Below are 23,329 nucleotides of genomic sequence, written 5' to 3'. Positions count from 1 at the left end.
TTGAGATTCTGGGATAAAGGCCTTAAAAATAGGATTACAAACCAGGCTCATTGCTAGAAGCCTGGGCCAAGATGGGGCTCCCCACTAATGAAAGAAGTAAAAATAAATAGCTATAGAACCCTGAGCAGCCTTGGGATAGTAGGGGCCCAGGGTAGTGGGCACCTGAGCCACAGGCCTCTAAGACCCCAGTCAGCCTGGCTCTGCACCTGAATGTTGTGAAATTCCCAGCGGTGGCAAAGGGTACAAGCCCCTGATGTCACTATAAGCACCTGGGCTGGCCTGGAGCTCTAGGGCAGCAACATGAAACTGCTGGGTCTGGAGGAGTGAGATCAGTAGAGGAGAGGAGGACAAAGGACACCACAGCTTCTGTGAGGCAAGGCCCAGCGGTGCAGGTTCTGTGCCTACGCTTCTGAGGCCCAGAGGGACCAGCCAGGCTCCAGCTGGGGCTCCCCTTATTTGCACTCAGATTGCCTTTTGAAGAGCTACTATTATCTGCCCTCCATCCCCTCTTCCCCCTCATCTTCCAAAGCCCCAGGGCTCTGTCTGCAAGATCTCTCCAGCTGGGTCTGGCCCACCACAAAGGCCTCAGTCCCAGTTGCACTCCTGCCCTCCGATTATCCAAGATCAGGGAGCCTGTGACCATCTGGACACAGTTGATAATGGAGAGGGGGAGGGGAATGGGGGTAGAAGCCCAGCCTCAAAGCCTGCCTGCTCCCAACCCATGGATAACACCTAGGACAAAGCAAGGAAGGCATGTTGCTTGTTTACCCAAGTGAAAGCCAGAGTGGAAAAGGTAGGGACAAATCGAGGGCAAGCTCTCCCAAGAGACATGGGTGCCTTACCCAGGCTGAGCACACTGGTGTAGCCAGGCAGACTGCCAGTTTCCCCCACAATGTCCATCAGTGCTCTCTTGTGAAAATGCCAATGTCCTGGCCTGCCCTGTCTGCCCAGGCAGACCTGACACCCCCACCCCAGAGTTGACCCCTGCCCTGCTGTGCCCCTTCTATCACCTGACATTTGGCCAAGGCTTATGTGTGACATCTCTGGTCTCTCCTGACATATCCGTAAGATGCGTCCTGGGACAAGAAAGGTGTCAGCTTTATCTGTGTCCTCCAGCGCCCAGAACAAGGCCTCCCACTGAATATCCAGGTTTCCTGGCTTTCTACCCCAAAATACCTGTGAGTAGCTACTGTAGCCACACACACACCCCCCCCCCACGAATGAGTAAACAGAGTTGTGACATGACTTGCTTACAAAGGCCATGGGACTGCTGAGTGGTGGCAGAGCCAGCATTCCGACTCAAGTCCATTTATCTCCAAAGGCTGCTCTCTCCATGCAGCCTCTGCTAATCTGGGAAAATGGTACAGATACGGAGTGCAGCACAGGAGTTTAGAAGTAGGAGATACATGGAGTTCCCAATGTGGCACAGTGGTTTAAGAATCCAACTGCAGAGGCCAGTTTGCCCCCCAGCCCCGTGCAGTGGGTTAAGCATCTGGCCTTGCTGCAGCTGTGGCTTAGCTCCAATCCCTGGCGCAGGAACTTCCACATGCCGTAGGTGTGGCCTTAAAAAAGAAGTAGGAGATCCACCATTTCCACTGTGGGAAATTCCAGCCTGACAGGACACTGTCCCTGACCGTTGTGGCTTCTGACTTGATGAGGGGAGAGACATGGTGCATGTCCCTGTTGAGGCAGGTTCGTAGGAACACAAGCAAAAGGTGACACCAATGTGTCCTAACTTCCTAGGACTACTGGTTAGACAGAGACCATTTAAAGGTCTCCCTGGCTCCTAGTCCACTGCTCTCTTGCTGCCGCCACCAGCCCAGCAGCCTGCTGACTGGGAACTGTTCCATTCAGTTTAGAGGGAAGCCAGACAAGTCCATGACCCTTCTGCCACCCTCTCCCCAGCTAAGAATAGAAACTTAACTCTTGGTATGCCATCAGAAGCCGCTGGAATGAAATTTCTGCGTTTCTTTTTTTTTAGGGCCGCACCCACAGCATATGGAAGTTCCCTGGCTGGGGGCTGAACTGGAGTTATGGCTGCCGGCCTACACCACAGCCACGCCAGATCCGAGTGCGTCTGTGACCTGCACCACAGCTTGCGACAATGCCAGATCCTTAACCCACTGAGAGGGGCAAGGGATCGAACCTGTATTCTCATGAATATAAGTCGGGCTCGTTAACCACTAAGCCACGACAGGAACTCCCAAAAGTTTCTTTTCTGATATAAGAATTAATATTTTGAATATTATTAATACCCTTAGTGGGCTTCCAAAGAACAATGAGGAATTTACTTCTTTCTTTTTTGGCCATGCCGTGGCATATGGAGCTCCTGGGCCAGGGATCAGACCTGAGCCGCAGTTGTTACCTACACTTCAGCAGCAGCTGCAGCAATGTCAAATCCTTAACCCACTGAGTGAGGCCAGGGATGGAACCCCCACCCTCACGGACACTAGTTGGGTTTGTTTCCACTGATCCACAACAGTAACTCCTTATTTCTTGAAAAAAAATTAAAAAATCTATTTTGCAATCACTACATGGATTTGTTGGGTTCTTTTATATATATAAAATACCTCCATGCTGTACATACCACCCACCTGTTAGTATAGGAAAAAAAAGCAGTCTTTACAGAGTTCCACACTATCCACGGCTTCAGGCATCCCCTGAGGTCCTGGGATAAATCCCCTTGTGAATAAGGGCACTACTACGATCAGTTAAGAGGAAAGAAAGATTCATCAAATTTTTCTTTTTTTGCCTTTTGTCTTTTTAGGGCCATATCCATGGCATATGGAGGTTCCCAGGCCAGGGGTCAAATCGGAGCTGTAGCTGCTGCCCTGCACCACCACTCATGGCAAGGCTGGATCCCTTAACCCACTGAGCAAGGCCAGGGATCGAACCTGCAACCTCATGATTCCTAGTCGGATTCATTAGCCACTGAACCATGACAGGAACTCCTCATCACACAATTCTTTATGACAACTTGTACTATCCTGTTTTGCTCAAAGGTAGTAGGATTGTATATATCTTTTATGATGCCTATGCCCCCAAATTTACTTGATAGTTTGAGTTCATTAGGAGAGACATGCTGAAGGCAGTTGTATACAAAGGTGAATGGCAGGAAATAGATGGCTGAAGAAATTTTTAAAATTCATTGGATTGGTTATTTGAATTAACCTTTATAAATCTCAAAGTGGAAATATTTTAAAATTATAAAGCCAAGAAAATGGCTGTCCTCTCTTCAACAAAATTATAAGCAACCAAATTTTTTTAAAGCACTGTGTTGACAATTCAAATACAAAACAAAACCAAAAAGGCCCCAGAAGCCAGAGCTTATTAGAGATGTATCTGAAATCTGGAATCAGCAGTTACAAGATGAATACTTTCACTTCATGGCAGCTGATGAGCATTTCACTGCATTCAAGTGACACTGCTCACTTGGGGTGTGTACCTACGTACCTTTGAGACAAAGAAAATGGAAAGTTGTCTGCTGTTTTAACTCATATATACATGTACGTGTGCATACACACGTATGTATGAATGACAGCTTAATTTTTTTTGTCTTTTAGGGCCACACTCGCAGCATAAGGAGGTTCCCAGGCTAGCCATCGAACCAAAGCTGTAGATGCAGGCCCACACTACAGCCACACCAGATCCAAGCCTCCCCTGCGACCTACACCACAGCTCATGGCAATGCCATATTCTTAAACCACTGACCAAGGCCAGGGATCGAACCCATGTCCTCATGGATACTAGCTGGGTTTGTTACCACTGAGCCACCAAAGGAACTCCCAAATGAAAGTTTTACTGAGATACAATTCACATACCATAAAATTCATCCATTTGAAGGGTGCAATCCAGTTTTTAGTATATTGTTACGCTGTTAGTACTTGTTAGGATTTATAATAAAATTGCTTTTCACGATACCTTTACTCTTGCTTCTGTAAAGTATCTGTAAGGTGACTGAAAACGTAAAAGGGAGGGTGACCACGGGCCCCAACAGTAAAGAGTGATGGCTATTTTTCCTAGTATGCAGAGGGTAAAAGCAGTGAGCAGAAGACCATCTCCTTCAGCGGCCCCTCCCTGATGGAGAGCAGCCCTGCTGCAGGGCCTATGTGCTCCCTTCCCTCCCCCTGAAAAGCAGATTCTTAAAGGTTACTGGAGCCCTAACTTCTATTTAGACTACTTCGGACTTAATGAGTCCAGCTCCTCTAGCTCACCACTGAAGGACTGCTGGGTGCTGGCTCATCATGGGGGCAGTCAATAGCCTGCCAGTAAGGGCAGGATGAATTCACCACAGCCGTCCTCACCCCTCAAAGGACAACTGTTACTATGATACAGGACTGAGCAGCAAAGCCATGGCTCCATTTGAATTTCAGAGCAACAGGTCTCCCATCTTTCTTGTTGTTGTAAAAATAAGAGTTTGGGGTCAGATAAATTGTTCCCAACCTAGGCTCTCACATTACTTGTTCTCAAATCAAAAGTGGTAATCTCGATATAATCTAAATACAGCTGACCCTTGGAGCTCCTGCTGTGGCGCAGCAGAAACAAATCAAACTAGGAACCATGAGGTTGCGGGTTCAATCCCTGGCCTCGCTCAGTGAGCTAAGGATCCAGTGTTGCCATGAGCTGTGGTATAGGTCGCAGATGTGGCCTGGATCTAGTTGTTGCTATGGCTGTGGTACCGGCTGGCTACAATTCAACTCCTAGCCTGGGAACTACTTAAAAACTGTAACACCACACTATCTGGGGTTAGATGAATCTGCAGATACTGAATGAAAAGGGTATGGACGAACCACATATATGGAGAGTGGATGCACCCCTAACACTCCTATTGTTCAAGAGTCAGCTGTATGTTCCAAAGCCTAAGAGAAAGCAAACATTCCCCTAAAATGTACTGCAAAAGTTAATGGAGTTAGTAATGGAATATGCCCTAAAGGGTTGGGAAAATTAAATGAGATATTCACAATTAGCTCCTCACTATGGCCATGCTGCCTATCAAGTTATAAATGCAGCTTTGTGTGTGTGTGATTAAAGTTCCCAGGCCAGGGATGAGGCCCATATCACCACAGTGATAATGCCAGATCCTTAACCACTAGGCTACCAGAACTCCAAACTTAGCTATAATGAATAACAAACTGGGGGAGTTCCCATCATGGCGCAGTGGAAACTAAATCCGACAAGGAACCATGAGGTTGCAGGTTCGATCCCTGGCCTCGCTAGTGGGTTAAGGATCCGGCATTGCTGTGAGCTGTGGTGCAGGTCGCAGACGCGGCTTGGATCCCACATTGCTGTGGCTCCGGCGTAGGCCAGATTAGACCCCCTAGCCTGGGAACCTCCTTATGCTGTGAGCACAGCCCTCAAAAGACAAAAAACAAAAAAAAAAAAATTGGGAATTTAGTAGCCATTTGAAAAACATCAATGATACACCTAAATAAATGTTTTCCTACTCTGGCAAGCCTTACTAATATAAAACAGCTGCATTTATACACAGCCACACTGGAGTTCAGAAACGACTGCTAGTTGAAAGATGGCACAGAAGGCCACTCCCCACAGGTAATATGGGGCAAGGGATACCTGCCCAGCTATGCCCACATCCCCGTAGAAGCAGAAGCATGGGCCCTGTGCTCAAGGCCCTTACAGTAATGATGAAGTCAGTTATTAATGATTTCCCCAGAGAGCCTGACCTGAAGGCCTGGGCTTACAACTGTTTTTGTCTCCAGATAACATATGCAACGATAAAATAGTGAGAAATGCACTGATATATAGCTCTCCTTTAACCCCTACAACTGCCCTGTGAGATAACTGAGAACCAGAAAGGTTCAAAGCCATCCTCTCAGAGCACCAGTGATGGTGCCAGCATTTAAACCCAGGCCTCTGATTTTGCAAAGCCCAGTTTCCCCCCCAAACCCCTTGAAGTTTCCTTTGTAACTTGCTCTGCAGAGAAAGGTATCCTCCATCCTCTCTCTGCTCTGCCTCACTTCTCAGCTAAAAGTGGGGAGGATTAAATGACCTGTGGGTGGGTGTAGGATCCAAATACCTACACAGAGCTAACACTCTGCTGTGGGTTACAGCAACTTTTGCAACAGGGTGGTTTGCAAAACCAGACTGTCTATGGACAGAACCCCTTTAAACACTGTCCCTGACCCCACCAGTTCCTATGCTTTTCTTGGTTCTCCACAGACAGTAATGTCCGTTGGTCTCAATCCTGCTGGCTTCTTGGCTTCTTCCCAAGTTCTCACATGCAGGAGCGCTTTCCTGCATGTGACTGCAGTTCAATCAGCCCCCTCACTTCTGTAAGACCTGTCATTAGCTGTCAGGAATCCTAATAACAGAACCTAACGCTTCAGAACCAGACAGTAATCTTCTGGTGAAAAGTCTATGAAGGCTGCAGCACCTGCTTCCACACTGCCAAAAGCCTTTATTTCCACGAGTGAGTCCAAAGGGTCATTTTGCACATGATTTTGGTAGCCCAGCATCAGCAGCTTGCCTACTGAGGGGTGGGAGATCACTGCTGAGTCTGGCCACAAGGCTAGATGCTCACACCAAGAAACCTGAACCTTCATGTGAGGCAAAGAAAAGAAAGCCGGAAAACCATCCACCGGGGGCCTGGGCATAGTGACAATGACATCCTCTGAGGTAGTTTGCTACTCTGCATACTTTCCTGCACATGTTACACGTCAATGAGTTCACTTTCCCTCTCCAGGCTGCTACTTTGGTGCAGTTTTCCTGCTACAGCACCACCTGGTGGGATGTTACCAGCACCCCTAAATCCCAGTTTTAGGTGGACCGAGGTTTGCAGAAAACTTATCAGGCAAAGGAATTTAAAGTACCACTCAGTCAAATGTGCAAAGGACTGTACTAGACATAGATCCTAGATGACCAGGACTATCTTAATCTGTTTCCAGCACCTCCTACTCCAAAGGCTCAAATGAGCTGGACTGGTTTCACTACCAATAATCTCATGAAGAACTACATCGTACGTCCAGAAATACGGCTTTCGCTTAATACAGACACTAACATTTTCAGTAACCACCTCTCTCAGCCTTTCCCCTTAAAAAACCTTTCACTGGCTTGAGAAAGGGCTCAAGCCTGGAAATGTGTCCCTCAGGGTAAACACAGGGAAAGGAAGAGTGCTTTTGTATTCTGGCTTTAATTCTTAGCCAAGAGAGAATCCACACACATGGACCCACTACCTGGAACACAGTAAACAGCCAGTAACACATTAGCTATTCCAGTGCCTTAAGAATTGTACAAGAGGGGAATATTTCTACTAATAGGATACAGGACATGATCTCGATTCCATTAACACTGACAAAAACAATGTTACTGTCTAGACAGTAAACAACACCCAAGGCTCTATTAAAAGGAGACACACAGATACATTTGTGAGTGTGCTTTCAACATAATTCATTACCTCTAATTAGTCTTTTAGGATCTTCGAAGTCACCTTGTCCTTCACTAGTTTCACCTGAATAAATGAAGAGCACCGAATTTCTTGTAGCTATGTCATCAATAGAAAACACTTCAAAATATGAAAGAGAACACTATAGATAATTTAAATATTCTTTATACTTTTTCTAGAGTATAATGGTTGAGAGAACAAGACATACAAATGTAGGGTCTTGGAGTTCCCACTGTGGCGCAGCGGAAATGAATCCACAAGGATGTGGGTTTGACCCCTGGCCTTGCTCAGTGGGTTAAGCATCCGGCACTGCCGGGAACCCTGGCCTGGAAACTTCCATATGCCACAAATGAGGCCGCCCTAAAAAGCAAAAGAAAAAAAATGCAGGTTCTTATCACAGCTCTATAATGCTCAGGCAAATTTACATCTGAGCACCAGGCTCTTCATGAGCAGCGAAATCATGAGTTCCAATCATGGCTCAGTGGTTAATGAATCCGATTAGGAACCACGAGGTTGCAGGTTCAGTCCCTGGCCTCGCTCAGTGGGTTAAAGATCTGGCATTGCCGTGAGCTGTGCTGTGGGTCGCAGACGCAGCTCGATCCCACACTGCTGTGGTCCTGGCATAGGCCAGAGGCTACAGCTCCGATTAGACCCCTTGCCTGGGAACCTCCATATGTCCCGGGTGCAGCCCTAGAAAAGACAAAATAAATAAATGATAAAAAAATAAAATACCACCTAGAGCATAATATAACCCAAAACCCGTTACGGCCACTGAACTCATTTTCTATGTGTAAGACAAACATCAACAAGTCTTTCTTCTGTTGCGGCCCTTGACTCCCAAGTACAGTTGCAACAAAGAGGATTTCAGGGGAAGCACAAAAACACTGAACCACACAGCCATAAAAATCTATCAGGCAATGATCCCACAGGGCTACAGGACCCTCAGTCTCAATACTGGATGTAGAGTCTAGTCAGGCCACATGTCTTTTGAAAAGATTTTATTAAATGTCTTTACAGAACAACATCCAGACTCCAGATCCAGCTGCCAAGGAGACCCTGAAACCAAATAAAATATATTAAGTACCGAGTTTGCATGAAAATTTATAAATACACACCAAATGCCTAGAAACAAACGAAACAACAGGCGCTGGGCAAAGGAGAAGCAAAGGGGGCTGCTGAAGAACAGCTAATTATTAGCAATAGTGCCTTGAAGTTTTTCAGTAAGCAAGGGAGGGAGGACAAGAAAGGAACAGGCGTATTTCACACACAGTGGCAAGTGCAGGAACTTCTCAGACCAAAGGCAAACGCCCCTCCCAACACAATACTGGGTTAAATGAGTCCCAGGCTCCAACTGTGTTCCTTCACACAGAATTAGTCACCAAGAATTTGATGACGTGTAAGACGCAAGCATTAACAAACACAATAAATAAAACAGGGTCTTGCTCTGCTCCAGGAGTCCCTTACAGACATACCTATTATGCTGTGGGTACTGGCTGGGGCATGGCGGGTGGCTCTGGCTTCCCACCCTTCTGTTCGGAGATGGGGGTGGTGGGCAGTATTTCATCTTTGGGTTCCACAATGCTCACGTGGTCAGGCAGCGGCTTCTTAGGGCCAATTTTACCAGTTGGGTCCCAAGGCAGCATGATCTTTACCTTGATCCCCAGCACACCTAGAAGATGCCACAGTTAAGACCTAGCTATGTTCCCCAGGCCCCTACTACAGAACAGCATAGGGCAGAAGGAAGAAGACAGGTGACTCAAGCATCCTCTGGGTCTGGCCCCTTCTCAGACAAATGCCTCTAATCAACCAAAGAACGGGACACTTATGCAAAAGGAACCCACGCACAGCACCACAGAACATGGCACTGGCAAGGACCAAGAGCAGGGCGTGCCCTTTCTGACTCGTCATCGTGTCATCACTGAAGGGTACGCACACCAGTGGCTGCAACAAGAACAAACCAACTCTCCAACCCGACTAGTCTCAGCAATTCACTTCTTAGGGTTCCATGAAGCTAAAGGATAAACCCAAGAAGTATAAAAATGCTCCATTACTCCAAGACGAAACCTCCCAGCGCTGAGGTGTGTGTGGAAAAGCACCTCTATCCAAACACTCCTGGCTGCTCACCCTGTCTGAGCAGCACATGGCGCACGGCGGTGTCAACGTAGTAGTTAACAGGGTCCCCACTGTGGATCATCAAGCCATCCACAAACTTCATGGATTTAGCTCTCTGTCCTCGAAGTTTCCCAGACACCACGACCTCGCAGCCTTTGGCCCCACTCTCCATGATGAACCGCAGCACACCATAGCAGGCCCTTTGGGAAGGCAAGAGACAGCCATTTGTGTTATCACCAGACAGGACTGCTCAACCCCACCCCACCCAAAACCCAGACTCATCTGCACGATTTCCAATGTTCCTTTAATGGAGAATAAATGTGCTCAGAGCTTGACCTGGGAGACAGAAATTTTCTCCCGCTCTCATCACACTTAGACTTAACTCCTTAGGGAACACACACCAAGCTCCTTCTTAAGTTCTTTTCCTGCCTTGGCTGCACATTAGAATCACTCAAGGTTAAAATGAAACCACCTTTTTTTTTTCCCTTTGGTCTTTTTAGGGCCGCACCCATGGCACATGGAGGTTCCCAGGCTAGGGGTCTAATTAGAGCTGTAGCCGCCAGCCTGCGTCACAGCCACAGCAACATCAGATCCGAGCCACGTCTGTGACCTACACCACAGCTCATGGCAACGCTGGATCCTTAACCCCCTGAGCGAGGCCAGGGATCGAACCTGTGTCCTCAAGCATGCTAGTCAGATTCCACGCGCCACAAGGGAACTCCCATGAACCACCCTTAATTCAGTTATGAAGCAGACTGCTGGGCTGCACCCCACTTCCCAATTCGGTGAGCCTGGGTTGAAGACTGACAATTATTTCTAAAAAGTCATGTTATGGCAGTGATGCTAGCCTAGGGACCAAACTTTTGAGAACCACTTTTCTAAGTGGCAAAACTGGCATTCGAGCCAGATGAGCCGTCTTCCACCTATCCTGCCTAAGTGTGCCCACGCCAACCTGTCCACCATCAGTACAGTTCTCAGGTCCTTCCTCCACTGAAAAACTTCCCAAAGCACTGTATTGACAAATACCAACCCCGGGTGAGGCATTCTCATTACCCCACAAACAGTGCAACTGCTCAAAGAACTGCCAGCTGAAATCTCATCAGTAATCCAGTGCAACTGCTCAAAGAACTGCCAGCTGAAATCTCATCAGTAATCCAGCTCCATGGCCAACCACCTCATGTCCTTCAAAATCCATCAATCCTCACATTACTATCTGTATGTACCTACCAAGACCTGGCTAGATTTTAAGCTCATCAGAGATGGGTCTTACCTATAGCCAGCAGAAAAGAGAACACCACATAAAGGATGTGAACGCTTGCTCGAGAACCCTAATCCCTCTTCTCTGAGTTCAGTATTTATTCTACTCCCAAAGCATACCTCAAATAGTTCTCCATCACAGCAATGACCACTCTAAAAATTTGCCTCTTTACCTGTCTTTCTTGCTAGACTGCTAGGCCAGCCCCATGACTAGCAATAGCTTACTGCTAAAAACTCTCAGGATGTTAGCAGGGTCTGCCATGTAAGTCCGCTTACCGAGTGACAAAATGGCTGATACTCTGATCCACAAGACGCAACCGCTGGAAGTCTCAGGACACTTACCTCCGCACAGCAAGGCCCCCGAGGAGTTTGTATCGCAGAGACTCTGCCTGGGCAATGGCACACAGACCTCTTGTGGCCACTTTTTCTGCATAAAGCTTTAGGAAGGAAAACAGGCATGTTCTTAAACTTGATACAGTCATCACTGTTTTCAACTAAAAATCAGCACATTCTCCATACTAGCATACACCACTGTATGTGTCACCAGAGCACCCAGATACTGAAGCATTTCTAAGGCCCGCATGTACTCAGTGACATATAGACTGAAGCATTTCTCATGCCCTGCCACCACTAGGTCTTTCTAGTCACAAGGAAACCATGAGGCTGCCAACCCCTCATTTGTATCATAATTACACCTATGATGAATGTAAAATCCCGCTATCCTGTTTATTAAGAGAACTTCAAAAAAATGTTCATCTATAACACTCAGCAACCACAAATAACTGTTAAAAGTGATAATGTACCATCCTAATGAGCCATTTCCAGGCCCACAGTAACCTCTGGCATAAACCAGGATCACTCACCTCTACACTGCCCTCAGGGAAGCCAAATCTCTTCTGAACCACAGCAGTCAATTCCCGGATCCTCCGGCCCTTCTCACCAAGAACATTCTGTGTCCTGGGGAAAATAGTGACAATTCACAGCTCTCACAAAATTCCAGATGTTAATTTTATTTTTTGGCAACACCCTAGGCATATGAAAGTTCCTGGGCCAGGGACTGAATCCCAGCCAAAGCTGTAGACCTAAGCCACAGCTGCAGCAACACTGGATCCCTGACCCACTGAGCCAGGCCAGGGACTGAACCAGTGTCTGCAGAGACAAGCCAGATCATTAACCCACTGGACCACAGTGGGAACTCCCCAAATGTAATTTTAAATCTTGCATATATACAGTAGTAAAGTCTTATTCACTGGACACAAGCAAGTATAAATGTTGTATGAGAAAGCTAGAATTAGGATTTTTTTTAAATGCAGTTTAAAAAAAAAAAATCACATATTCTAAGGTTCACTGGTTGTCCCAAGTTTGCAGAATAAACCATCTTAATGCCAACAACAATTATGGGTGACGGCCTGGAACACAAGTTTTTACCTGGTGGCCAAGATAATGATTTCTGTCCTAGTTGGTGTAACTCGAACTTCAACTCCGGAGTACCCATCTTCAGCCAGCTCCCGAGTAAGAAATTCATTCAGTTCAGCTTTGAAGATGCCATCAGCGACAAACTAACCAAAGAAGGAAATTCAAAGTGAGGACATGGGTGCAGGCTCACTTTCCTAGTCCAGTCTTTCAGCCAATGCAACCTTCATTAAAACTCAACACCTCCAACAGAGGACCCATCATCAATCATATTATCTGTGTTCCAGAAGGAACAGAGTAACCCTTCTCAGACAAATGCCTCTAGGTCATCTTTTGGAAGTCACTTTGACCCAGGGCCCTTTGAACTGTGCCACAGAACGCAACACAGAGCAGGGGCTACCTGGTCAAAGAGAACACCTCCAGTCAGACTCGTCATCTTCTCGTCATTGAAGGGTTTAAAAACTGTTATTAGCATGTACCCACGCTAAACAAAAGCAGCTCTAAAACGACCCATTTAGAACTAACTCAGCACAAGTGAGACACTGTTTGCACCCAGGGAGTTAAGCAGCCTCACCTGTAAACACAGTTCGGCTCAGCAGAAGACGCTCAGCCACTTTAATCTTGCCTTAACTGTACCCACGTGTGTTTCGGAAAGCTGGCAAATCCTCACTCACAAAAGCGTGTGGATTGCACTGTAACACCAACGTTATGTACTCACAAAATGACAAAGTGCCTCAAACCGAACGGACTTCACACAGTTCTCTCCCATGGAAAGATCAGTTCAGTTAAACTCGAGGAAGCGTTCTTCTCAGGTCCCCGCCCTCCCTTTCCCCAGAACTTTTCCTTGGCCCCAAGTGGAAAAAATGCCAAAAGCCTTCTCAAAACTGAGGTCTGTGAGGCAGAAGGCTGCACGCAGAAACGATTAATGAGAAGGCAAATATACTGCTACCTCCCTCTCCCGAAGCCCCGCTAAGATGCGGGGAACGGCTCACGGCCTCAAACACCACACGTTTCCTAACGGTACGGACTGACCAAGAAATGCTCACAAGCGCCTTCTCCGGGGCAGGAGGGGCCCCCGGTGCTCATCTCTGCTCTCCGTCCAAACCATCTCCGCCATACTGCGCCGGCCCGGCTCGGGCCTGCGCTCCATCCACCTCCATCCTCGGCCCTCGGGAACCCCACGCGGCCCGCCGCCAGGGGAAGAGGAAGGAGCCGCGGGCCTCGCGACGACCCCCAGAAAAGCTCCTGGCCCGCGCGGCGCCACAGCTCCTGGCATCCGGGCCCCGAGATCTCACCTTCCTCTTCTTGGAAATCTGCACCGCCATCTTGCCGCCGCGCGCAGCCGAAAGAAAAAGAAGGGGCGAGTGGCCGGAAGTGCGTATAAAGAGCGCTGCGCGACGACAAAGAACTGCGCGACGTCGACGTCTGTGGGCGCTCAAGGGAAATGTAGTTTTTACTTCCGGGAGGCGGTAAAAGAGAAGAGTAGCGTGATGGAGACACCTGTAGGCAGAAACGCGAAAGGGAGGAGATCAAGCGAAACGTCAAAACTGTCTGAAAGAAGTGGATGAATTAAAGGGACATACTGTGGACCTGATGTGTCTTGGTGATGGATTGAGGCTGAGGGGAGTTGAGAATGATGTTGCCGGTTTCTGACTTCAGGGCTGGATGTTAGTGACCACCCTCACGGAGGTGAGGAAACCAGGAACAGGCTTTTTTCTCCGTGTGTCATCTCCTTCTGGCACTTCCTCCAGGATTGGGTCTCTCCTAGTTGCTCCCATCACCATAACAGTCATCTCACTGGGTTGGAATGACCTGTTTATATATTTCTTCCACTACTGTAAGCTTAGGATACGGCCTGGTTCAGGCCCAGTGTCAACAAAAGTTTGAATAGCAAACAAATCAATGCATGGATTCTGGTTTTCGAATTGTTCTTGGTACTGTGGTTCAGATGAATTTGCTCACAAGTGCCATATCTTACCCGGGAGGCCCACAAAACCGAGTTGGAGAGACTCAAAGCTGAGGATCAGACCTCGGCAAGTTCTTTGCACCAACGTCACGTCTGGAGTTTTCATGGTGGCTCATCTGCTGTCTCTCCCCAGTGACACAGAGGATGCCTGCCTGGGTATGGTTCTCTGGTCCCAGGAAAAAGCCCATGAAGGAAGCTTTTATCTTTATCATCATAATGCCTTTTATTTTATCTATTTTAAGAGATATTATATTACTCAGAATAACACTGTAAAAATACTAGTATCGGACATTCCCACTGTGGCTCAGGGAAAACAAATCTGACTAGCATCCGTGGGGACACAGTTTTGATCCCTGGCCTCACTCAGTGGATTAAGGATCTGGCGTTGCTCTGAGCTGTGGTGTAGGTCACAGCTGCAGCTCTGATTCGATCCCTCACCTAGGAAACTCCAGGTGCCATGGGTGCAGCCCCAAAAAGCAAAAAAATTAAAATTAAAATACATGCATAAAAACATTTAAAAAGAGAAGCAAATTAAAACAACACAACACTCTTCTGGTTAAGCAAACATTTCAGGACACATGTTTTCAGATTTCCCTCCAGGCAGTGAGATGTCCTGTGGCGAATGGTGTGCACTTTCAGCGTCACACAGATGGGGTCACTGCCGTGCACAGGTGCCATGGAGGATGCTCTGTTCTGCTGGGAGGGTGCCAAGGGAGCAGACAGCTTGGTCAGAGGCAGGGCAGTGGGGAAAATGATGAAGCCAGCTCAATCAGTTTCATGTCTCAGTGCTACTATTTACAAGCTTCAGGCAAGTCACTAAACCTTTTTGTCTCATATTCTTCATCTGGAAAGTGCTCATTAACCTCTGAGGATTTCTGTGATTGAATTAGATGGTGGCTTTAAAGCACTCAGCATAGTGCCCAGCACGTGGAAAGCATCCGTTATATGGGACAGATCATCACTGCTTTTAGTGCAAATAAACACCTTGGCATTTTGGTTTCAATGTTTTTGGTTAGGGTGAGTCATCTTGCCATCACTAACACGTGGGCCCACACCTCTGCTTTTTGCAGAAGCCGCTACACACCAGCACCTTCCATTCTCACACATGCTGGGCACTATCTGCTGTGGGTAGAAGGATGATACCGCAATAATGCTTAAGGCAGAGAAATCAAAAGAAAGAGGTGGGGAAAACTGAGTCAGAGACCAGACACTGGAAGAAGAAAGACTTGGCCAAGGGAGAGAAAAAGACCAGGGAGATCTCCACTCATCAAGCTTTTTCCAAGGGTGTAAGATCAGCATCTGGTTTGGAGAGGTGGGGGCCAAGGACAGCTGTATCAGGGACCTGCCCGGGGCCATTACGGGCTAGGAGGGAGAGGGCAGGGGCTGGGCAGGCAGGTCAAAATGACCAGCTGAACCTTTCCTGGGCGTGGATGGAGGAGGCGGGTTACCAAGCCCAGCTCAAGGAGAGGGACACAGCTGGAATACCAGAGACAGTAAGTTTGTCCAATTGATTTTATCTGGGCTTTTGTTTGGTTGGTTGGTTGGTTGGATTTTTTTGTTTTTTGGTTGTGCCCATGGTATGTATTGGTTTCCGGGCCAGTGATCGAACCCATGCCGCAGCAATGACTGGAGCCACTGTAGTGACAATACCAGATCCTCAACCCCCTGCACCACAGGTGGGTGGCCAGTTGATTTTTTTGTTTGGTTTGGTTTGGTCTTTCTAGGGCCGCACCGGGGCATATGGAAGTTCCCTGCCAGGGGTCCAATCTGAGCTGAAGCCTAACTGCCTAGGCTACAGCCAGGGCAACCGCCAGATCTGCGCGGTGTCTGCGACCTATACCACAGCTCACCGCAACGCCAGATTCTTAACCCACTGAGCGAGGCCACGGATCGAGCCCATATCTTCAGGGATACTAGTAAGGTTTCTTACTGCTGAGCCACGACGGGAACTCCGCAGTTAATTTTTGAACTTGGAAATTCCGCCTTTCCTAAACCAGCTTTCCAAATGCTCTGCTACCTCGCCCTCTGGCGGCCACAACTGGCAACTACAGCGCGTTGGTCCCCCCTCCTTCCCAGAAAGGGGCGGGGCTGCAGTTCTCCCCAGTAGACACGCTGCCCACCCCTTCGACTGGTCCGCTAGCCAAGGGGGCATCTTTGGCTGACCTCATTCAAGGGGCTGAAAATGTGGACCAACACAGAGCTGGGGAGGTGGACGCCCTCCACAGAAACAAGAGGCAGGAGGCTGGCTTCCCAGGATTTGACTAGTGGACTCCACGACCTCAGGACTGACTCCACTGAGGGGACCAAAGAACAAGAACAAATGGTAACAAGCCAGGGCTACCAACTGCCTGGCTTCCAGAGCCAGGCTAGGGCGCTGGTTAGCGAGGAGACGAAGGGAGAGGCCAGGAGCCCGTGGCTGGCATGCAGCCAACACTAGAATAGAATCGGGGCTGGCCTCTTACTTAGCAAGGAGTGCTTTGGGCTTTTGCAGGGAAAAACCATTAGAACCATCTGATCTACGGAGTTCCTGTCCTGGCGCAGTGGCAACGAATCCAACGAGGAACCCTGAGGTTGCAGGTTCGCTCCCTGGCCTCCCTGCTCAGTGGGTTAAGGATCCGGCGTTGCCTTGAGCTGTGGTGTAGGGCGCAGATGTGGCTTGGATCTGAACGTTGCTGTGGCTGTGGTGTAGGCCAGCCTGGGAACCTCCAGATGCCACGAGTGCGGCCCTAAAAGAGACAAAAAAAAAAAAAAAAAAAAAAAAGAGCCACCTAATCTAGTTCTCCAGACCCTAATTCCACAGGCACGGAAGGCATTCTGGCTCCTTTGCTTAGACTTGTGAGAGGCGATGGCTGTGTCGGCCTCGTGAGTGTTACAGGCCTCCACACAGTCAGCAAGCTCTGGGGAGGATCCCGAGCAGTGGAACTAGCCTCCACCACCCGGTGGAAATGTAAACTAGCACAGCTGCTTTGGAAATTTGGTATCCTTGAGGAATGTCGGTTGCATGTCCCTAAACCCTAGCAATCCCACTCCTGGGGATACAGCCCAGAGCCCTAGTCTTCAAAGTTTTTGTGCTCACATCCTCCCTACAAGAATTTGAAGGGTGCAGTTTTCCTGTGTACATTCTAAGTTATGTAGAACTTTAACATATGTAGGAATTTTCTCCGTAAGTTTAAACAAACTTGAACAGAGGATAATTTCCAGTATCATTATAATGCCAACTCTTTAAAATAAAGCAGTCACTCTTTTAAATGCATCCATGGGAATATGAATGCCACCGTGATTTGATCTCCACAATTATCTTTAAAAAAATAAACAAGTTTTTCCTGAACAGTTGCACATCATGCATTGTTTCATTTTCTCCTTGAACTTACTATTTCCATTCCACACAGCCCCTGGGAATGTCTCCATGTACCCTGGAAAATCCAGAGTTCCCTGTGGGGTGGACCCATGACCTCTTCCCCATCCACTCTCCTTGCCCTGGTTGGCTGAGTTGAGTTGGGTCTGGCTCAGCGGGGTGATTTTCCAGGATGATCCTGAACCAGCCCATGTTTTCCTAGCTCAGTGACCCATTGATACTTAGTTCCTTTCCGTGACGGCTTGTTTGCTCATCAGGAAGAGTCGGCCTTGTGTAGAGCACAGGGAACGCTACTCAATGCTATAAGGAAAAAGAATCTGGAAAAGAATACATATGTATGTACATATATATATACACACACACACACGTATAAAACTGAATCATTTTGCTGTATACCTGAAATTAACATTGTAGATCAACTATACTTCAATAAAAAAGAAACTTAAAAAAAAAGAAGGGTGTGAACCAGGGTCCGAACACGCAAGGGCACAAGTGCTTCTAATCACAACACTCTTAAAAGATTCCTGCTTTTGTAAACCACAAGGAATTTTGTGGGGGAGGGGTTGTTTGTTTTGTTTTGTTTGTCTTTTTAAGGGCCACACCCGCGGCATAGGGAAGTTCCCAGGCTAGGAATGGAATCAGGGCTGTAGCTGCCAGCCTGCACCACAGCCACAGCAACGCCGGATCCTTAACCCACTGAGCGAGGCCAGGGATCGAAACTTCATCCTCATGGATACTAATCAGATTCGTTTCTGCTGAGCCACGATGGGAACTTCAATTTTGTACACTAATAATTATATATATCAAGAGCGTATAATGTACAGGCACTGTGCTAAGTACATTATCAACACTCTTGCCCCCTAGTCCTCAGCATGCAGTGTAGCCTGTTTACCATACATCCTATTAACCTACTTTACCAACAAAAGGAAAGTGTGTCTTCTAAGACCCAAAACCTATCCCCTTAAATAAAATTACATATTAATATTCAGGAACTTAAAGGATTAGGCAACATCCTTATCCAGATGTTCCTGACAATTTACCAACGAGAAGCCACAGTTGAAGTTAAGCAAAGTGGAAGATGTCTTCCTTTTATATTCATTTATTTATTTATGTGATTTTTTTTTTTTTGGCCACACCCAAGGCATACAGAAATTCCAGGGCCAGGGATGGAACCCGGGCCACAGCAGTGACCAGAGCCACAGCTGTGACAACCTGGGTTCCTTAACTCGCTGAGCCACTAGGGAACTCCAAGATAAATTCATTTTAATTGTATTGAGACCTGAGAAGATAATAAATAGGTACCAGACTATGTCTCAAATTTTCTCTGCAAAGGGGCGGGGAGACACGCTGGGGGTGTGGGATGGAGATCCTATAAAATTGGATTGTGATGATCATTGTACAACTATAAATGTAATAAATTCGTTGAGTAATAAAAAATTTTTTTCTCCGTAAAGTGACTTTGAATTAACTAGAAATCAAAACAGGAACAGGTGATGAGTGAAACGACTGGCTTGGGACCACAAATTGTTGCAAATACAGTCCCCTCGCGAGGATGGGATGTCGCAGAAGAGTAGAACCGCCTGAGAGAGGAGCCGCTAGAGGGCGCCCGAGCACAGCGGGCCCAGACCGGTCGAGGGACACCCAGCCGCTGTCCTGAGGTCAAGACAACCCGAAAGACAAAGCCTGGCGGGCGGGGCCCAGGGACAGGCCAACCCTCACCGCAGCTCCTCCTAGAGGGCGGGGAGGCACGTGCGTGCCGGAAGGTTAGGGACCAGCGCAGTTCGGTCGAAATCCAGTCTGAGCCACTGACATCATTTCAAGTTTTGTAATAGCCACTTTATAAAAGAAAAAAAAAAAAAAAGAGGAACAAGTGACATTAATTTTGGTATTTTTAAATTTACCCCATTATATCCAGAATGTTCTCATTTCAACATGTAATTAATATAAAACCTTTTGATGACACAGCTTTGTAAGTTAACTGTACTTGAATAAAAAATATTAAAAAAGTATTAAGATATCTTACTTTAAAATTTTTTCATACTAAGTCTTTGAAATCCCATGTGTATTTTCTGTTTCTTAGAACACATCTCAATTTGGATGAGACACAGTTCAAGGTTCAATAGCCACTCATGACTATAGACATTTAATTTCTTCCAGGTAAGGACCTCCTGCAGGACGAGGGCCTTGTAAGGATTCCAGTAACATCTCAAGGAAAGGTCAGGCCAAGGACCCCTCCTGGCCCTGCCTACAGCCTTGATCTGCAGCCCCCGTCCCTCCCCCCCCACCACCACCTCGCTTACTGGTCTCTATGTCTCCGCTCACCTCTCGGACCCCTCCTTGCTCCGTGGAGCTGGCCAAGCTCCTGAACAGGACACTCTCATGGCTCCCATGGCCCTTCTTTCTCTGAGAGCAGCTTCAGATCGGAGCTGGTCAGGCCTGAGGAGGTTTGAGAGTTTAGATAGCTTACCTTTAGTGATCAGGACGATGGCAACGGCCACAATTTGATTCTCCATCCAGTTTCCCATGGAGGGATTGAGCCTCAGAGAGGTGAGAGCAGGCTCTGCCGTCATTAAGCCTGGCATGGATCCCGGCTGTGGTGCCCTTGGGCAAACAGCTTAAAGCTTCTTAGTGTCTCTGTTTCCTCATCTGTAAAATGGGAATAATAATACAGTACTTATCCAATAGGCTTATGAGGATTAAATGAGATACTTATAGCCATGCTGGGCACATCGTAAGAGCTAGATAAATGTTAACACTTAAAAATTAGCCTTTGGCTGGCGCCATCCTGAGCTCAGCCCATTCCCCTCTGGTGCCTTAATAAATCTCCTTTGCTTTGAAAATAAATAAATAAAAATCAACCTTTGAATTTTAACACTTTTAAACAATTGTTATTTGGCAAAGTATATAAATTGTTGAAAACTACTAGCTGCTGTGCTGTTCTGATTAAACTTTTTTGGAGGGGTCTTTTTAGGGCCACACCTGAGGCATATGCAGGTTCCCAGACTAGGGGGCAAATCAGAGCCATAGCTGCTGGCCTACCCACAGCCACAGCAATGCCAGATCTGAGCCGCTCACAGCAACTCGGGATCCTTAATCCACTGAGCGAGACCACGGATGCAACCCACATCCTCTTGGATACCAGTTGGGTTCATTACTGCTGAGCCACAGTGGGAACTCCCCGATTAAATTTTTGTCTGTAGTGCCTAGATTGGGCTGTTACGATGGTACCTCCTGTCACCAGCCAAATGGGTTCCATCATTATCAGTATGCCAACTAAAATTTTTAAACAATACATTGAAATAGTTTATCAATTAAAATGTCTTTAAAAGCAATTTAGTTATTTGCTAATAAATGGCTAATGCATATTAAACACAAAATGTCAGGTGTTTTTTTTTTTTTTTAACATGCTTTAACATTTAATTTCCACAACATTTGAATGAATTAGAGTCTGCATCTTACAGATGAGGAGACAGATCACACAGCAAAGAAATGGCAGAAGCTAGATTCAAATTCAGACAGTCTGGCTCCAGAGTCAGCATGGGCTATGTGGCCTCTTCTGCTTTTCACCAGCAAAATCTAGTCCTTCAACCCTCAGGCCTTACCTTAAAAGCCCTCCCCTCGGTGAAGCCCTTCCCCGCCAGCCCAGCCTCACCCCTGGGCCTGTGCGCTCCTGGGCCTGTGTCGCCAGAGGCGCTGGTGTCAGGCCTCTGGTCTCCTGTCACGTGACGTCACCTCAAGTTATGCTGGAATCTAGTTCCTCATACCAGCCTGTCAGCCTCTGCCTGGAGACAAGGCCTAGGCCCCGGCCCCGGGTAGGGAGGTAGACCGCGGGATTGCCAGCTTTGCCACCTACGTCGAGGGTGTCTTAAACCAAACGCTTAATTTGCTGTGCTTCAAAATCATCATGAGGGCTTTTGGCAATGTGTGTAAAGTTCCTGACACACAGGGGGTGTTTTCTAAATCCTGGCTTCTTGTCATCAAAGACAATGACTGCGCTGTATCTTTTTTTCTGAGTTAAAACATAAATTACCTTCTTGATGACCATAAAGTGACACAGTCAGTGAATTGACATGGAAGGCAATGTGGTCACAAATGCAAATTCATTCAAGACACTTGCCCTTTGACCCGGCAATTCCTCTTCTAGGGAAGGAATGATCTATGAATATATTCCCATATGTGAGCAATTACATATGCACAATATGGTAATTGTAGCAAAAAGGTTGGGAGCTACCAAACAGTCAAACACTAGGGAACTGTTAAAACAAACGCTAATATATCCACCCGATGGGGTGTAATGAAATCATGAACAAGAAGGACATGGCTCTTTGCACAGGGGGAGGAACCACTTTGCAAAAAAAAAAAAAAGAGCGAAGTGCAGATGAGTGTGTGTGGAAAATGTTACGATTTGTATAAATACAAAATGTAAATGCTTATATGCGCATTGAGGATCTCTGCAAGGAAGTGCCAGAAACAGCGGCTGCAGAGCTGAGCTTCAGACCAGGGAAGGAGGCTGACTCTTCACCAGTGACCCCTTTTGCGTGATACGCATGTATCTCAATTAAAAGTTTAACCAAAAATAAATGCGAACACCTGAAAGTATCTAAACTCAGTCATCACATTTCCCCCCCAAATGATATACGAATGGCCAACCGATAGATGAAAAGATGCTCGACCCTACCAGTCAGCAGGGAAGCACATCAAAACCTCAGGAAGATAGCACCTCACACCTGTCAACGTGGCTCTTACCAAAAAGACAGCAGAGAGCGAGTGTTAGGAAGGCTGCAGAGGAAAAGGGAACTCTGGTGCAAAGCTGGCAGGAAGGTAAAGTGGCGAAGCCGCTCTGGAAAATAGCACGGAGTTCCTCAAGTAATTGAAACTAGAACTGCCATGTGATTCCGTGATTCCACTTCTGGGTATATATTGGAAGGAACTGAAACCCTCTCTCAAAGAGCGATCTGTGTGCGCATTTTCACTGCAACATTGTCACAACAGCTGTGACAAGGAAGCAAGCTATGTGTCTCTGGATGGATGAATGGATAGAAAAGTGAGATGTATATCGATTTATATTGTCCTATAAATTATTCAGTCATAAAAGAGAATTTCGGTGCTCGCTTCGGCAGCACATATACTAAAAAAAAAGAAAAAAATTGGAACGATACAGAGAAGATTAGCATGGCCCCTGCGCAAGGATGACACGCAAATTCGTGAAGCGTTCCATATAAAAAAAAAAAAAAAAAAAAAAAAAAGAATTTCGGCCGTGTGTGACAACATAAGCGAACCTTGAGGGCATTATGCTGAACGCAATAAGCCAGACAGGTAAAGACCAATAGTGTGTGATCTTATGTACATGTGGAATCTAAAAACCAAAAACAGGAGTTTCTGTGGCGGGTCAGCGGGTTAAGAATCTGACTAGTATCCACGAGGATATGGGTTCGATCCTTGGCCTCCCTCAGGGGGTTAAGGATCCAGGATGGCCGTGAGCTGTAGCGTAGGTCAAAGTTGCGGCTCAGATTCCACATTGCTGTGGCTGTGGTGTCAGCAGGAAGCTGCAGCTCCGATTTGACCCCTAGCCTGGGAACTTCCGTATGCTGCAGGTGCAGCCACAAAAAGCAAAAAATCAAAAAACCCAAAAAACCTCCCCAAACTCATTAGAAAGGTGGTTGCCAGAAGCTGGGGGGAAATGGGGAGAAGTCGGTCAGAGGGTCCAAACTTCCAGCTATGAATAAAGAGGTGCTGGGGGTGTCACATACAGTCTGGTGACAATAGTTAACAGTTCTGTATACTTGAGCGTTGCTAAGAGAGTAAATCTTAAAAGCTCTCAACACAC

General features: G+C 47.1%; 1 protein-coding gene, 1 long non-coding RNA gene, 2 other non-coding genes and 1 pseudogene across 4 annotated transcripts; 1 reads left to right on the top strand and 4 right to left on the bottom strand.

The window, feature by feature from the left end:
- Positions 1–8,383: 8,383 nt before the first annotated feature.
- On the bottom strand, positions 8,384–13,510 carry RPS3 (ribosomal protein S3). Its single transcript, NM_001044601.1, is given in 7 exon segments — positions 8,384–8,455; positions 8,872–9,068; positions 9,524–9,711; positions 11,111–11,205; positions 11,632–11,725; positions 12,197–12,327; positions 13,477–13,510. Coding segments are annotated over 6 exon segments (732 nt in total). The 5' UTR covers positions 13,507–13,510; the 3' UTR covers positions 8,384–8,455; positions 8,872–8,874.
- LOC146399731 (small nucleolar RNA SNORD15) lies at positions 9,179–9,323 on the bottom strand. Its single transcript, XR_014816942.1, has one exon. It is a non-coding gene; the product is annotated as a small nucleolar RNA SNORD15 (small nucleolar RNA).
- LOC146399730 (small nucleolar RNA SNORD15) lies at positions 12,484–12,633 on the bottom strand. The gene has a single exon (XR_014816943.1). It is a non-coding gene; the product is annotated as a small nucleolar RNA SNORD15 (small nucleolar RNA).
- A 5,079-nt stretch (positions 13,511–18,589) lies between the features above and the next one.
- Positions 18,590–22,295, bottom strand: LOC146399729 (uncharacterized). Its single transcript, XR_014814730.1, has 3 exons — positions 22,181–22,295; positions 19,970–20,148; positions 18,590–19,337 (listed from the first exon to the last, which is right to left on the bottom strand). It is a non-coding gene; the product is annotated as an uncharacterized LOC146399729 (long non-coding RNA).
- A 331-nt stretch (positions 22,296–22,626) lies between these two features.
- LOC146399728 (U6 spliceosomal RNA) lies at positions 22,627–22,726 on the top strand (annotated as a pseudogene).
- Positions 22,727–23,329: the final 603 nt, after the last annotated feature.

This window comes from Sus scrofa, chromosome 9, assembly GCF_054392235.1.
Source record: "Sus scrofa isolate SSC_HxYL_T2T_F1_AM1 chromosome 9, Sscrofa_HxYL_maternal_Yorkshire_Landrace_v2.0, whole genome shotgun sequence".
NCBI lineage: Eukaryota > Metazoa > Chordata > Mammalia > Artiodactyla > Suidae > Sus > Sus scrofa.
This window is presented reverse-complemented; position numbering and strand designations above follow the sequence as displayed.